General features: G+C 39.0%; 1 protein-coding gene across 1 annotated transcript in view; it reads right to left on the bottom strand.

The window, feature by feature from the left end:
* L3MBTL3 (l(3)mbt-like 3 (Drosophila)) overlaps positions 1 to 18,137 on the bottom strand; it is a 74,214-nt gene that overhangs the window by 37,415 nt on the left and 18,662 nt on the right. The window contains exons 6-10 of the mRNA XM_009880158.1: positions 16,306 to 16,397; positions 12,392 to 12,496; positions 10,616 to 10,751; positions 6,365 to 6,456; positions 5,656 to 5,807 (exon numbers count right to left, since the gene is read on the bottom strand). Of these exons, the coding sequence (XP_009878460.1) occupies positions 5,656 to 5,807; positions 6,365 to 6,456; positions 10,616 to 10,751; positions 12,392 to 12,496; positions 16,306 to 16,397 (577 nt within the window). The remainder of the gene's footprint in view (positions 1 to 5,655; positions 5,808 to 6,364; positions 6,457 to 10,615; positions 10,752 to 12,391; positions 12,497 to 16,305; positions 16,398 to 18,137) is intronic.

Genomic DNA, 18,137 nt, shown 5'->3' with positions numbered 1-18,137 from the left:
TACAGGTTGGGGGCTGACCTGCTGGAGAGCAGCTCTGTGGAAAGGGACCTGGGAGTGCTGGTGGACAACAGGATGACCATGAGCCAGCAATGTGCCCTGGCGGCCAAGAAGGCGAATGGCATCCTGGGGTGCATCAAAAAGAGTGTGGCCAGCAGGTCGAGGGAGGTCATCCTCCCCCTCTACTCTGCCCTGGTGAGACCGCATCTGGAGTATGGTGTCCAGTTCTGGGCTCCCCAGTTCAAGAAGGACAGGGAACTGCTCGAGAGGGTCCAGCAAAGGGCAACAAAGATGATTAGGGGACTGGAACATCTTTCATATGGAGAAAGGCTTAGGGACTTGGGTCTCTTTAGTCTAGAGAAAAGAAGATTGAGGGGGGATCTTATTAACACTTACAAATACTTAAAGGGAGGATGCCAGGGGGATGGGAGCAGTCTTTTTTCAGTGGTGCCCAGTGATAGGACGAGGGGTAATGGGCATAAACTTGAACATAGGAAGTTCCATCTTAACATGAGAAGGAACTTCTTTACTTTGAGGGTAGTGGAGCACTGGAACAGGCTGCCCAGAGAGGTGGTGGAGTCTCCCACTCTGGAGACATTCAAAACCCGCCTGGACGCTGTCCTGTGCAATGTGCTGTAGGTGACCCTGCTCTGGCAGGGGGGTTGGACTAGATGATCTCCAGAGGTCCCTTCCAACCCTAACCATTCTGTGATTCTGTAAGAAACTTCTGTAACCATGGTGGCCTCAGGAAAAATACCATCCCTGTCCCAGCAAAATCAAGTCATATAGTCCATCTTTACCTACTGATTTCACACAGCCTTTTAGCTTCTAACACTCCATTTAACAATAAAAAGTAGATAGCAGTAAAAGTCACACACAATTTAAAGGAAAACTATTATGCCTTAATGTGTGTTATTTCATGGACACATTATCTAGTTTGGAGGAAAAACAACAGTCTATCAGACTAAGCCCAGGACTTGTCAGCTGGAATGCTAAAGGCTACTCTGACTTTTCACAATCAATTTGCCACGTCCCACAGCTTTTTATCTCCTTTGTTCCAAAACAGAAGGCAGATCACCCGGCTCACACGCTTCATAAAACATGATGATCCATGAATTGTGAGGATGGCTGCTAGGCCAAAAAAAGTTACCACCACTAGCAGGAGCTGAAGAATTTTGCACTTCCAAACCTACCTACCCCTGGACTGCAGTGGAGTACCACCACGTTCCACCAAGCAGTGAAGCAGTGGTGACACACGCACACTCAATTAATAAAGCAAGATTATGGTGTCCACACAATTCATGCCATTTGTGATCCATTCTTTCTGTCGTGTGAGAACACACAGAGAGAAAAATACATCTATTATCCATACTGGAAACTGAAGCTAACCCAGGAAGCCGAAGCGGAGCCAAAAGCAGCAGAGCACAACCGTAAGAGAGCCACACAAAGGGACAGAACAAGCAGCAGCTCCACTGACTTATGGCCAGCTTAACTACATCTTAGAAAAGACATCAAAGCAGGGAAGAGCTATGTGATGTAAAAGGCCAGGAAGAACTTCTGCAATAAGGAAAGCTGAGGGCAGCTGACAACATGAGCCCCCTGAACGTGCATCATTACACATGAAAAGAACACGCGTGCAGTTCAACAAGCCTTAACTTAGGGCAGGAGAGCATGCCCCAACAGGAGACTCAGATATGGAAGAAGACTTAATATTTTTTGATCGGTCACTTTGAGCTGTCCTGTTAATTTTTCCCAAAAATCTGTTTCATATATACAGCTCATTAAATTCAGATCAAGACAGATGGACGATAATGCTCGCTGTTAAAAAAAAAAAAATATTCAATTATTTTAGAAAAATATTTCCCCATTGGGTTTCCACCTGAAGATCTGGACAGATTTTTTATTGAGTCATTGGCATTTTCTTTAAAATAAGTTGTATGTGTTATACTCATTTTCTGTTTGAAATGATTTCTGATTTTCCCTTTTGGGAAGACAAACCTTTTGATATTTTGATTTTCACTTTGTTAAATGTAGATACAATCTGTAATAAAAATGTTTTCTATAAAAAACCCACTCATATACATGTTAGACCCATATATAATAATATGCCCTCAAAAATGCTACTTATACAACTTCTTGATTGTGAGATGTCAGTCATCTAACTGCATAAAAAAAGAAGAAAAGAAAGAAAAACATAGAAACCATCCTGCAGCCCCATCTAGTGCATAAGTGAGAATACTTCATCACTGGAAAGTGTAAAGCTGGTATTATTTTAGGTCAGGACTTACCAAAACACGACCCATGAGGTTATGGTACACATCTCGAAGTGGTATAAAAAGCCACATTACCATATTTTCTATTTAAAGTCTGGTAAGACAGCTGCATGGTGATTTGCATGACATTTCAGAGCTTTAGGGTCAGATACTGGTCCATTATCCATCTGAATAGTTAAAAGCATGCACTGTGACTCCTCTTTAAGATTGTTTTATCTTCTTTTTGGCATAATATAACCCCTTCAAAAAGATTGTTTTTATCAAAGAGAGAGCGGAGCAAAGTTAATTATCTCAAAAACGAAACAAGCAGAGCACAACTTTCAAGGGCTTGGATGTTAGCAAAGTAGCAGGTGGTGGTGGGAGAGCTGAACTGTCCTCATTTTCAGTCTCACACCAAAAGCCAGTCTGTTCCAAAACTCACACACATCAGAAAATGCTTCAGAAAAATCAAAAGTTGATTTGTATTCACGATGTGCTTTAGAATCATTTTTTCAATGTAAGACAGGTGAGTGAAGCATGGGGCTTCTCTGCAGGAGAAGTTCAGACCAAGCCGTGGATGAGGGCAGCTGGAGCCCTCTGACCCAGTGAGTTTGGGCTGCAGCATGTCCAGAGCTGCCATTGCTCCATCTCTCCTGTGAGCAAACAGCAACAAGGCAGCAGAGCTTCACCTCCCTGTGCAAGCTCTGGCCGTGTTTGGGTTTCATCACAAAAAAATTAGGAAGCTGAGGAAACATTAATCTGTGTGTAAGCAGAACACATGCAAGAGAATGGAGAACTGAAAGCCAGCGTGGACCTGTAGTTAATTCATAGTTCAGACATACCCAAAGATTCCCAAATGCTATTTCCAGATTCAGTCAATGTTAAGAACATTTGGAAATTTCACTCAAGAGGGAATTTGGGTCTTTGGGTCTCAAAAGATATTATTTGTTTCATCAAAAAAGATGGGACAGATGGAAAGGGCCTGATGGCTTGTGTAGTATAGGTAAAAATTCTCCTTCCTGAAGCAAAGTTTTAAATTTGTCAATTTTCTTCACTTTTCTTCCCTCTAAAAGCCACTGCCAAAGGACAATTTAATGGGATTTACAATACACTGAAAGTACCGCCACCACGCATTACAGAACTGTAGTAACGAAGCCAGGATACTTATTTTCAACCATTAACGTATTTTCTAATCCTCAGCGAAAAGTCAGGGAGAGTATCTTCAGGCTGAAAGCCTGAAGCCTAAAAAAGCTCAGGTGATGGAAATAGATTTCTGTTGCCTGAAGTCCAGTAAAAATCAGTCAACTGTCTTCTAGTTATCCAAGAAGAGGAAAGAATTTTTAACCTCAATGAAAAAGTTCAATCTACTCAAACTAACTAAATAACAAAAGGCATACAGAAAAAAACCCATACTTGTTTGAAAATAATCCCAAATACATCATTTCTCCCTCATTATAATTCTGAGATTGAAATTTACATGCAGGTGCAGGGGAACTGTGAGGCTCTGCTCTGGGTAATCCCAACAGAACTTTCAATTTTTAGTTACAGACCCCAGTTGTTAGATGCAAACTTATGCACCTAAGGTATTTTAAGGCCCCCACAAACCTGGCATCTACAATCAAAATGGAAGTGAGATGCATTCAGGAGGCATTTTCAGGCTCTCTTTTGGTCAGATATTCCACTCCTATTTTCATCTGATGTTCTTTTCTTCCCTTCCTCCTCTATTCACTCCCATTCTCAGTCACAGCGATGCAGAGGTAGGTCATGCCACTCAGAACTTAATTTCCATGCACAGAATTTCCAGCAGCATCTTCTTGCTGCTTCCAGAAAGGTACTTTACGATTTCATCAAAAGAACAAATCTTCAGCTTGGCTTCAGTATAAACACAGCTCCAGTGATTTCTCAAACACCTATCGATTTTCCACTTCAACTTTTCCTCATAGTTTAAGAAGGTATTATTTCATGCATTCTACATATGAAATTCAGAAAACTCACTTCAGAATACTATGACTGCAAAAACATAAAGCCTGGTTATGCACTCAAAAACTGCTTTTCCCTCTTTTGAGAAGACTGGTGGACAAAATTCCTGTTGACGTGGGAATATTAACAAGCCTGAAATTCAGTGTATGGCTACTATAGATGGTGCAATGTTTTAGAGAGATACCTATGCTACCTCTGAACAAACCACAGGTTATATTGCATTGCATTTGCCCTAAATGCCTTGCCTAACTGCTGTTCTCATTATTAATTAATAGCTTAACTGTTATTAGTGAGCATTTAAATATCAGGGAATTCAGAATACCTTTTCCCAGCCCCAATTTCCTGCTGCTTTGTAGAGGAAATGTTTACTTCTTCATGGAAATAATCACTAATCTTTCTGGTCTTTGACTCGTATGACTTATTATCTTGATATTCAGTTCCTGACTTCACTGAAATGCCTGTTGACCACCGCTTCAATAATTTATTTCTCCTACAGCTTATTTGTCATGTACAATTGTTATTTCAGGAGATGGACTCACAAAGTTTTGAAGTTACATGATAGTTTCATATCATTCTCACTGACGCAGTGCCTAAGCAGCCATCAAATACAGATGAAGAAAATTTTCTTTAATTTGCCACTGCTGACCCCAAGACGTAGACTTACAATGCTCTACCTGTTCTGCAATAACTTAGTCTTCAAACAATGTAAGGTATATTACTTTGCTCTAAATGATCTGCCAAAAGAAGATGCAAGCACAAATACAAACCTGCACTGTGACAGTGAAAGCCTGAATTTCCTTCAGTATCCTTATGCTTACAGTATATCCTGCTCCATCCACTGACTTTTCTATATAGATACCCAAAGCCCCTCTATCATACAACATGCAGAAAGGTCATCTGCAACACAGGTTAGGATAGCAGGATCCCAATGTTCAGAGGAACGTAGAACACATTCCTCTGTGCCACAATCCTGATGCCTTACAGAAGATGGCTAAGGTTCAGTTTGAACAACGTAAGTGGATCAAGAACCTTGTAAAAAAAGGCAGCCTTTTAGTTTACAACTATATGTAAACCTAACTGCAAGTACAATCAGTCACACTATCATGGTGCATATTCTTCACAAAGATATCAACCTCAGACACACTATGTAACTGAAATGAGAAATCAGTCCACAACTCCAGGTGTAGCAGCACATGTGAACGCTCATCTAGCACAATCTCTGGACATTTTTTACGTACAAGCTGACACAGGAAACTGGATTCCTCCAGTATGCCACTGAGACACGCTTTGGTGGCCATGATTGTAAGTCTAGCAAAAGTTGGTACAGTAACTGTATCGACAGTCTGGAAACTATCACAGAAAACAGTGCTTAAAGTTACCACATTTCTGATACATCTCACTAGGATACAAAACAAAACCATCATACCAGTAGTCATAACTCTCATCCCAGTTGTCAAAATGAACCAGAAAACGATTGTCCACCATGTCTGTTACCGTAGCAACACAAATGAAAGTCGGGTTCTTCTTGTCTACAGCTTCCAGCTTCATCCCCACACGAAATCCCGACGGAATCACTGTCTACATAGAGAAAGACATTTAATTGAAGATAAACACTATAAATCCAGAAATCTCCCCAGTGTCCACAATCAATATATTCATGTCATTTCTAAGTTTCCCAATTAGCTGCCCCAACAGAGTGGCAGCAGCCTAATTAGTTGACATGAGAGATGCTCAAATACAGAGACTCGTGGTTTATGAAATAAAAAAGCCCTAAACATGCTACTAAAATTAAATGTGTTGGTTTTAACTCTGTCTTAGACATTCTCTCTAAAAGACCGTGCCTGTTCCAAAACATTATGATGCAAGACACAGTACTAATAACAAGTCTTAAATTTCATTTAATACACCATTTCTGAATATGCCAGATCAGATGTTTAAACAGGTTAGTAAAAACTTAATGGATCAGAATTACAGAGGTGAACTGAAGCGGAGATTGTTATTCAATTTGTTGTAAACATTTTTATCTTAAATTTCAGGTCTCGAGTCTGTCATCACTGAAACATGCTGTGAGTCTCTACCACACACATGAGCATACTAGCAACTTTCTACTCCATTTGTAACAAACGAATACTTACTGCATTCTGGTTTTCAAACAGTGATTTGGGTGCAGCTTGAGCTTTGCATGCCTTCAGATATGAGGGCCAGCTGAATTCTTCTTCCTTATATCCTAAATGAGGGTCATAAAAGAAGGGCAAGAAATGACAGGCATGAGACACGAAGTGCATGCAGGTGATTTGATCATAATTGATGAAATTATTTTTTCCACCCAGTTCTGAGCTGTTTCTTACCATTTCAAAACTGAAAAGATTAGGCACCGTTAACTGTTTATTACGATTTTATATAAACTACACTGGGAAAATTTACTTTAAAACTATGTATTAATTCTACCCCAATATGAACTCAATGAGTCTCTGCACAAGCACTGGTTTGGATTATTAGAAATTTTAGCAGAACAGACCTTACAGTAGCTTACAGAGTTCAAAAGAAAGTTGATGAAGCTTTTCTATTTTTATTTTACAATAGTATGGTATTACAAAGAGGAATCCTGTTCTTTATTTAGGGCTGGCTGAACTTTTTTACCAAAATGTCAAGCTTTCTTTACACTAACTGAGCAAAATACTCTGCTTTCTTGAGCTGCACAGTATTAGTTTCTTATGGTTGGCTAGGACTGACATTTGAACTGTTCCTAATCTTCACCTGGGAGAAAGAATAGTCATATAAATGGGCAAAAACTCAGGCAATTTCAGCTGAGTTTCAATTTCACCTTCAAAACAAACTGGGAGCATTTCTTACAAAATCACTGCTCTATCCCTGGTGTCCGACCTTGCAGTCCTGGCCATCAAGAGACCTGAAGGTCCTCAAGGGGCATAACATCTAGGGGCAGCCTAGAAACCAAAATCCCTAATTCCACCAGATATCAAAGAATCAGTCTTAGTAAGACATCAATTTTCTACTACAATCTCCCTCCCTTTGAACAAACCTCTCCAAGTGGCACAGGCTACAAGTCACCTCTCTGTCTCTCCCCAAGAAAACAACACCTTGCCACCTCTCTGCCTCTTAGGTACCACTAACTTCCCTTTGGTGGTCTGACTGACACAGACACAACCAACAAGTTGGGGACAAGTGCTTTCCAGCTGCTTTTCAGTCTGTTGCTTCTACTTCAGAAACGGCAAAGAGCCCACAGGCCCCAAAGCTCTTCCCATTACGCCAGTCAGTCTAATTAAAAAATATTCCCTCTTCCTACAGACTTTACCCTGCTATGTCCTCAGGCTATCACTAACACAGCATAATCACTACTAGCTTTAAAACAAACTCCCTAGGTTATATTAAAACAGTTGCTTACACCATCAGTGCCCCAGGACCCCTTATGCATCTACAGTGTAAACTGTCCCCTGCATGGACTTTCTACATTTTTTATTCTATGCGTACAGCACTTCGAAAGAAACCTAAATTTCTGTTGAACCTTTGCGTTTTCTAATTTCCTAGGAAAACAATAATTCATAATATATTGAACTGCATAAAATAATTCACAAGAAACCATTGGTACTTCTAATCTATAAAACAATGCTAAGAGTTGGAAGCAAATAGTTGTCTTCCTTCGTTCTCCTGTTAAATAATAGTTATGTAAACATTTATTTTAGTTCATATGTTACAATCCACTAAAACAAGACCAAAACCACCGTGAATTTTAGTGAGTCACTGCCTTTACTGAAATGTGTCACCTCTTGACTATTTGAAGTGTTACTCAAATATGCCTCAGACAACAGCTCTGTTTAATCTTCTCAGAATCTCGCATTTTCCAAGGAACCATATGTGAAGAATCCTTTAACTTCCCCTTCTCCCGATCTGGCTTTCTCACTTTTCATTTTAAGTATTAGCCAACATAAATTAACCTCCATGTCCAAACAATGGTATTTTTCTTTATACTACAGTTGCCTCTTGTCTTGATACACTATAGCTGTAGACCAGTTGAAGCCATTTCTGCCCAAGCTTGCAGGAACAATTAACTGGGGCCACACTGCACAGAAAGGCAGCAGGAGCATCTGCTTCTTTATCAGGCCACCAGGTTCCAAACAGTTTACAGTTTACACCGTAAAGGTCATAAGTTTGCATTGTATCTGGAAAACAAATGGTTACTAATGCAAACCTTTGAGTTCTTCTGTGAGGTGGTATTTTATATAAGATACTGTGCCCTATGTCATTACTGATATCAGCTTTAGTGTTCATATGATTTGCAATGGACGCTAAAAAGAAATCACTATTAAAGTGTCATACCACAGCAAAACATAAGCAATCTGTCCAACCCAATAAAAATGCACAAAAAGCCTCAACAACCTAAGACTAGCACCTTCTCCTTCCCCTCAGAATAACAGAACTCCAGATATCAGTAAAACGTAAGTAGTGAACGCCCTCCTGCTTTTTTTTCCTGCTGAAAAACTAGAAAAAGTGTGTTTAACTGATGAACAGCTGGTTGCCCTCAGCCTCCTTCCAACGCACGACTCTACCATACTGCTTGTTCTTTCCTGTTCTTCTCTCCCACGTGCAAGCTCGGACAACGGAAGAAGTCCCACAAGTACAAGAGCAGGTTTTGGCAATCACACCATACCTCATCAATGGTGAAATGGTTTTCTGCTGAGGTGAAGTGACAGGGCCAAGTCATACAAACGGCAGAGTACTTCACAGGTCTTGGATAAAAATACCAGAGAACAGCCTTGCTATCCAAAATCAGTAATATGTCTTGGGGATAGTAAGATTCCATGGCTGTGCAGGATAAGAACGAGATTCCTGACAATTATCTCCATGTATGCCCTTAACTCTTCTCCCTCAACAGCCTCTGATAGGCTCCATGACTTTCCTAAGTAAAAAGACCTATCCATTGCTGCAGTATGGTGAAAAAAAAAGGCAAAACCCACAAAAGAACAATCTTCCCACCAACTTAAAACTGGAAGAGAAACTGAAGAAACTTTTGATGAAAGTGACTCAGACAGTAACTCTCCTCCAGCAGCAATATTTCATTGTTAACAAAAGCTTAAGCTTTCTAAAGCAGGCATTTAAGATGGAAAAGATGACAAACCTTCATCACAGATCTAAAACTAAGAAGCATGCTGTAGTAACATCAATAACTCTATAACTGGGGACTACTCAATTGCTGCATGTAACTTACTACTTCAGTGGAGGCCAACCTCCTGAGAAATTCTGATTTATGTTCAAGAAATGTCTATTTCTGCCTGGCCTGTTAAGCAGAACTATGCCCGTACTGGACCAGCAGCACAGAGCACTCATGCCCTGTAACCAGAGTGGAGCTTGCAGAGCGAGGAATGAACCTTCTTCACACTCCTCGATGGCTCAGTTGCAGAAACGCCATCCTCTCCCCGACTGGCTGGCCCTCTGCCTCTACACTTCCAGTGGATTTACTCTCACCTTCCACACCACAGCAGTTACATCCACAGTTCTATAATTCTCCATAATGCATCCTCTTGACTCTGTACACTCATCATTTTGCAGCCTTTTGAAACCACATTGTCCTACCCTCACTGTGTATGTCAAAACACCACATTCATTTATTTCTCACTCTTCTGTTTTCAGGACTTGCTTCGTTCATCCCCACATATTCCCTCCCTACCCCAAAGGGACCCCATTTATCCCTTGTTTCATGGCACAGTTCAGCGCAGATGCACTCCATCTGCCAAAATAAATGATTTACATAATCAGAAATAGAATAATTAAGCAAGAAAATTACACATATTTCAACGCGTGTATACCATTTACATAAGCCATGTACAAACGATGCTTTCAGGCTTGTAATCTGACCATTTTTTCTCCCTTCTTATTTGTTCATTCCTCTTTTTGTCTCTATTTCAAGCTAACTTTTTGTGGCAAGAGCACAATCTTTTATGAGTCTGTGCCAACACACAGACAATAATAGTGATCAATATCTAGTAATGAAAATGTTCTAATACCTTCCACTAAAGGATTTTCAGCTGCCTGTGAGATCTCAGTTTAAGCATCCATGTCAGCAGTACGCTGCCATTTTACTTGCAATAAGCATTCATTTGGGGTCTAGGTTTGTTGCTTAACTTTCTTTCCTAATGCCTTACGAATTACTCTTATGGTTTTCTTGTTCTCTCTGGATTTCCAATGAATAAAAAAGGTAGGATTTCAACCTCAAGATTTTAGCAAGACTTAACATAGAGTTTAATTTGCCATGTTCAAACACTCTGACTAAATGAGTAAGAAAAGTTTCTGCCAAAAAAATAATTGCAGCATTATACAGAAGCCTTGATCTCAGAGCTATGGAAAACACACACATTTCATACACACAATACCTTTAGGTGGATGAAGCTTGTGACCTGTTTTCTCACACCATCCCACAGGATGAATATCTGAAGAATCAGCGTTCACCCAGAAATCGTAACAATCTGGGTATCCATCGAAATGGAGTCGTATTCTGTAGCCACAAACCTACAAGCAAGAATATACAACATGCAAGCTGTGTTTAAAGATGCTTGCCCTCCACATAACAGCTTCTGTTCAGTATTACATACAATAACAGTGTGCTTTAAGTCAGCCTTTTACTTCTGCTCAAACCTGAACTGGATGAATAAATTCATTTAATAAAAAGGAAAGAATAAAAAGTAAAGCTATTCACAGTGTGAGTGCCTCCTCTTCTGGTGAAAAGAATTAACTAAAAGCTGGATATTGCCATTAGTGTTAAAAAGCTTGAAAGCTGTTCAACCCAACATCAGAATAAAACAGAAACCCTACAGAAGACCATGAATACATCTGATAAAATCATGCAGAAAACACAGATAATGATACTCTCACGCTATCCCAATTAATCAATATGCAATAGAGCACTCAACAATAACTATGTTCAACAGGCCCTCCACAGAGATACTGAGAACTGTTATTAAAGATGAGAAGTCAGTGGAGGTATCCTCCAGAACTTCTTTATTCCATAAGGTAGTAAGTTAACCACCCAGAGAAAAACAGGACATACAATCCCTCCCTCTCTGCAAAAGTTTTCCACATCTTCCCAAGTGCCAAATGCCATAACTTTCCTACAGTCATCAGTAAAAGTCTCTTGACATCAAGGTCACCTTATTTTATATTTAATTTATACTGACAGAACTTTCAGTTTGCCATCTTAGAATTATGTGGAATTCAGGTCATCCTGCAGTAAAACATGACCCATCACTTAGTGACAAGCACAAGGTACACAGGAAATACTCAACCACTGACACACCAGCCATAAGAAAATGAAAGAGATATCCACAGAAGTGGCATATGACTGTGGACCACGAAGAGATCCAGATATGGCAAAACAAAAGCCTAGGCTATAGAAATATCAAGTGGAAAATTAGAGCTGCTTAGAATAACAGTGATACAGAGAAGAGTACCTACCCTATTCCTGTTTCCCCATTTTAATTCACAAAGCAAAACCAAAAAAAAGGATTCTTGGTAAAACTATGTAAGAACTGACGTAAGGTATATTTGAAAGACAGAAAAAATGTAACTGAGAAATGGGTTCTCATTTGTATTATTAAAAGCAAAGAAACTACTCATCAATAAAATTACATCATAAACTGCAGCAAAAAGACAAACTGAGTTCATATGGTATGCTAATTTGTAGAAGTTGCCAACACAGGCAATTTCTGAGGCCAGCAGTCTGAAAAAAACTGTAGCACAACTGCAACACAAAAAAGTGTTAGGCATTCGTATCAGTGAATTGAGCAACTGTAAATACTATCAAACCTCTATAAAACCACTATAAGTTAGTTGTCATACTATTATTTTTTCTACTTATTTTTTCTTTAAAATACAAACTACAGGATTACAGAAAAAGCACACATCATCCAATTATCATAATACATTTTCTCTAGCTGCATACATGAAGCGTATGTAAACAGTCACCGCTACATGGTACTGGACATAGTCACCACGTGTTTGTCAGGTAGATTTAACACAGCGCCATTAATTTAAAAGCTATTGTCCTACATATAGCTTCTGTCTGCCTGCTAGGGAAGAGCAAGCGCTTTCTGTTGCTGCTGTTCAGTCTCTGCTGTAATCCTGCACCATGGCTGCTCGCAGCCTCCACTTACCTCAGCCACCGTGAGAACACAGTATATTGACTGGTGCTCAGGATCCACGCCCTCCAGTTTCATCCCTACTTTGAATCCATTTTTGTTGTACGGGAAAGATTGATACTGCAATGGAAACGAACAGTTTCAGTCCTTCCGAAGGTATACCAGAGAAAGACACAATATCTTTATAAGGAAAAGAACAATGATTATTTATTATTCATGTTTCTGAAACAACTAATAAATTGCTTTAAAATAAGTTTTGCATTTTTAAAAACATACTGCGGAAAACAGAAATTTATGGTTGTTCGAAAAACACGTTGATACTAGAATGACTTATGAAATTTGAAAAGAATTAGCAAAAAACTCATCCAAGGGAAAGAAGAAAGCGTGATTTGCCCTCAACTTTTCCCTTTAATTGTCAATAAAACATTTTAACGATGTAATTGTTTGTTTTTCAGCCTGTACAGTGACACTTTGACCTGGTGGTCATCATTCCTATAACAATCACAACAGCGATGCTCTATTTTGCCTTTTCATTTCCACAACTCAGGCCATCAAAGACAAACTGCGAGGCAGAAATACAAAACATTGTTTATATACAGGGATGGCCTCTTTGATGCCATCTTCTTCTTTCTATGTCGGGTCTCAACTAGCTAATTTTCCAGGAATAGTTTGCATCACAGGAACATGACTACCCTCGTATCACATTACAGTGAACCCAGAAGAACATCTTTCAAAAAAAAAAAGAAAGTGAAAACAAAGCTAAGCGGAAAGGATGTTTGCAATCAGAAGACATCAGTGGGCCCTGTCTTCTGTTAAAGAAGGAAGGGAGCTAGCCAATACTAAGGTTAAAGCGGAGGGAATATCAGAACAAAAATTAAATAAAGCTGAAGAGGGTTTCCAGAAGTTACAGCTTCTGGATTCACAGCTAGACAGTTTTTATGTCCCAAATGGTTACAGACAAAAAAAACCAACACAGGAGAAGCATCTTATATGCTCCCTCTTCCTTCTGTTCCAGCCTAAAATGTACACATGCTCCTTAGCCATTTGCAGTCAATGGAAAGAGAAGGGTACCAAGGGAGGTACTCAGAGAGGTCTCACCTACTTGGAAGGAAGGGAAGCCTCTCTTTGGTGGCTTTGGCTGCAACTGAATAATAAACCCAGCAGAAAAAAAATGCAGTGCACGGCACAAGAGCAGGAATATGCAGTCAAGGAGAAGGGAAATGGGAGAAACAGAGCGGTTTAAATCAGCCTGAAACGGCCAGCTAACATATGTCTAACCACACCTCTAAGTCCTTATCTAAAAATAGGTTAGATCATCTTGTAGACCTCAGTTAAGGGTTCAGACTATCTCACTGCAGTACATGCATTTGAAAAGTTATTTCATCCTAACATCACCACACTTAACATTTTTATTACCAATGAAAGTTTAATGATGTTACACTATGCATAATTCTGGCTACTTCCTCAAGAGGTATGTAAAAGCAGAGCTTTTTTTTTTTTAAAAAAAAATCAATAAATTGAAATTTTTAAAGTTCATCTTGGTGCACAGACTTGCAATTAATGCCATCTATATCACAAATACCTTACAGATAAAAAACCTCAGTGGAAAACTGAAATGCTAGAAATACTGACACGTTAGCCACATTAACACAATGGCCAAAAATATAACTCAGGTTTTGCAAAAGCAAGCACAAACAAAATTATAAAGAAAGGAAAATGTAAAAGTCACATATCTGTTTATTCTTTCATTATTATAACAGACATTACTGTACAAACAGTGCAAAATTCTACGAACAGTACACTAAATATTAAGCTATTATCACACAGGTATTTCCTGAAATTTAAGACGAGAATTATTCATTATTTTTTCCGTTGTCAAATCTAAAACTTATAAGGCAACACAATCATCAGTTTGGTTTCTGTTACAGCAAAGTAACAGGCAACTTTTAGAAGACTAATAACTTTAATACAGATTTCAATTTTGTGCATTATTCTCAATACATCACCCAAGGTAAAGCTATGAAAAACTTAGTAATCACACATTATTTTCACAACAAACATTTGAAGATACTTTGTTAAGGAGAGATATAAGAACAAAATAAGAGTAAAGGTAAACGGAGTCAGGAAACAATCAGACAGCAGACTGAGGATTAGAAATATTTATGGCAAGAACATACACAAAACCTGAGTGATTACATGAGCAGAGCTGGAGATTGAAAAAAACCCCAACATTCAAGGGTTTTTGACCCCAACCTCTTAATGCAACAAAGGGTCTATAATTTTATTTTACTGGAGCAGTAACAGCTTGTCCATCAGAGCCTAGAAATGACTCTAAGATTTAAGTACCAGGAAGTGCCAAGTACTCTCCATGACCCTGATCATTCCTAACGAAGGGTCCAAAAAAACACTGTGAAAAGTAGTGCTTCTGAACTGGAAAAATAAGAAGAAAAAAAAAAATAAAAAAAGGTAATTTTCACAATCCATACAGAAATCAAGGATTCAAAATTGGTGGTGATGTATGGTGGGAGTTTTTTTAACCTTACTGTTCCTGCGGCTTGCTTGTCCATCTGTAAAATGGAAAAATATTACCTGGCCACTTCTGAGTGCTACTAAGAATTCTGTCTCTGCTACAGACTTTAAATATCACACACTAAATAAAACCCTACAGTTACCCAGGGGCTAAAGACTTTAAAAGAAAATATTAAATAAGATGCACTGAATGAGAAACGTACGCTGTGGAAAGAAAGAAAGAAAGGAAACAGTCCATCACCATGCAGCTCCAGACTACCACTGGGTGCAGTGCCCAGAAAGGCTGGTATATGCCTGTGTGCCGCAAGAGCATTTCATGGAACTTCAGACAGGCAGAGAGCAACGCTTTGTAAATCTACTTTCCAGACAGAGCCACTACTTACCTGGATTTTTTTGTCCCCTTTTCAACCAGTATATAGCACAGGGGAATATAACTAAGGATAGTCAGGGAACTGTTGTTCTTGCACCTACAAATCTATAGATACTCTACATTGCAATCCTAGGGTTTTACTTCTGTACCTCAGTAATGTCTAAAAGCACCGATTAAAGGTCAGCATCACCTGCATATGCAAGCTGAAAAGCTAATCCCTGCACAAAAGATTTAATAGTTGAAGTATAAGGCAAGCAAAAAGAAACAGATGCAAGAAAGAGGCTACAAGTATGAAGAGAATTATCAAAAAATAATACTGGATATACATAGCAGAAGTACAGCAGCTGAGACATGTTCACATGTTTTGCCAGGTTTTGCAAGAGAAGAGAAAAGCGTGCAAGCTTTGTGGATTTGCATACAGAGCTCTCTTCCAAGCAAGAGAGACAGCACTAGAGAAAAGCAATGAAATGACAAATGACAAAGACTACCATAGCAGGCAAAGGACAAGCAAGAGATGATGATGTGACATCTAATCAGATGACAGGCAAAATGGGAACAAGCCAAACTAGTATCTGATGTAGTAAAACAATATGTCAGCAGTAGCTGCAAAAAGACAGGTAATATAATCAAAGCAACAAGCCAAAATATGACCTTTGTACCACCTTTCTAAACATATTTAAAGAGAATGATATGGCATGAAAAAATGAGGGAACATATCAGACTTTTAGCTTCAGAGATTAGAAGGAAGGCTTGAACATGCAGGTTTTGGAAAAGCATCTGCTTTCTGTAGTCTCAGTTGACAGCATTCATCTAAAACCACAGAATTCTTTGAAAAAGCAGAGAAAGATAACTAGTTTCACACATTCTGACTATCTTGACGATTGCTGATGGATAGCATTGTTTTAATCAGGTAGGTTTTACCCCTGAGAGGTGTAAAATCTTCAAATTACTTTTTTTTTTTTTAACAATGATATCCTAAAAATCTCGTGATCTTAGGTGGCTGATTGACTTCAACTTCAGAAGGTCATACCTCTTTAAAAAGCTTAGTAGGTACTGCAACAGCCTTTTCTTCCTCCAGATAGGAAGCCCAACACCACACTTGCCTTCCTTTAGATGGTACAGCTGTAAAGAAGCATACAATAGCAAAAGAATTCTGTAACTGTTAACTTCTCAAGAAATAAAAAAACTAACACTTTGAAGTTTATAATATTCATATCGTATCTCAAATCTACATTTTATTAAATGTATTCATGGTGTTTCTCAGGACCTACTTCACAAAAAGAAGTAGCTCTGTAGGTTTAAGAGCACCAGGAACATGAAGGTTCCTGGTTTGTATAGGAAGGTTTCCAGCAGTTCAAATCTTGATTAGTAACAAGAAAAAGCTCTGTCAGGTGACAAGAACAGCTTACAAAGTCTTGCACTCTGCCCCTTTTACCTTATTGCTCATAAGAAGCATTGTGATGCCCCATTTGTAAATGTATAAAATGATCTGTTCAAATCACAAGTAGCACAATATTTATTTTTTTTTCCCCTGAGAATTTCTTTTCCTGGAAAGCATTTTCAACTGGATAGAACTTGTGACACTTTTTTTAAAATCGTAGTTGAAATACTTTATTCTTTGACAGTATTCAGAATGTTTCTAACCTACTCCATCACTTCGTAGTTTGAAGTTTTTGGGTGGAGAGGCAGCGATTTAACAGTAATTTCTCCAAGCCATCAAAACTGTCACCAGTGCTTTTTTCACGTCATTAGCATACGATAGAAACCTCCAGTTTCAGGTTTGTTCATATAGTATGAACACTCGCATACACTTGCATAGTAATTGTAATATTGGCTACAGTCCATCTTAATATTGGCTACAGTCACATCAGCGAGTAACAGTTTTTAGGCCTTGAAAACGAGGCACTAACTGCACTAGCAAAAGCCAGGAACTTCAAAACCAGATGGCTTGTGAGGCTGGCCATGTATCTATCTACTTTCATACACCTCCACTCTGCTCTACTGATCTTCACCTAAAAAGCCTCCTCTGCACATGCAGCTTAGCATTTCAGACCATAAGCTCATACTGCCAGAAGGATTCCTCACAGTCCACAATTTGATTCTGGCCTGATCCTGACTGTGGGCTACTCACAAGAGAAACAGCCCCTTAAGTAACAGTCTGTCTAAGCATTGTTATGATTAAAACATGAACTGCAGCAATAATGATGCCAGACTCTCCTGAAGCAATGTAACCAAAAGATAACAAATTTCAGAATCACAGCGATCGCTCAACACTATTAAAGCACATTCACTTTATTTTTGACTTACCCAGTTTTTATCTATTCCACTTAAGAGATGTGTTGCTCAGCACAATAATACACAGTTACATGCTTGGTTCTGAATATAAATTGGTCTTTTATATAAAAAGTCTTGTGCTGAGCTGACATTTTCCCAAATGAAAAAAACAGAAGAAATCCATACAGATCATTCTGTCAGTGGACAGCAGTGATTTTCACAGAGCATCAGCTTTGTGCTTGTATTGCACACACTTCTTATCATCTCAGCTTTGGAAACAACTGTAGAAATAATATTTATATTTCAGGAGTAATTCTATCTCGGTAGGGGGATCTTCTATAACTTTTATGTGCGGCATCTTCAGTCAGTATTTCATCTGCCTAGTGTGCAGCAGACCTACTTGGAGCCCTGTGCTGATTAGCGGCCCAGCAACTTCTGGTAATGGCTCCCAGTCTACCATAAGAAACATTTTGGAGGGCAAGATGCAGGTTTGTGCTTGGTGTATCACTCAGGTATAATAGCTGCTGATTCTCTGATTCTTCCTCAAAGTACCTTTCATACAAACAGCTTGAAAAAACAATACTCATT

The sequence above is a fragment of the Charadrius vociferus genome, unplaced genomic scaffold, assembly GCF_000708025.1.
Source record: "Charadrius vociferus isolate BGI_N301 unplaced genomic scaffold, ASM70802v2 scaffold82, whole genome shotgun sequence".
Classification (NCBI taxonomy): domain Eukaryota; kingdom Metazoa; phylum Chordata; class Aves; order Charadriiformes; family Charadriidae; genus Charadrius; species Charadrius vociferus.
This window is presented reverse-complemented; position numbering and strand designations above follow the sequence as displayed.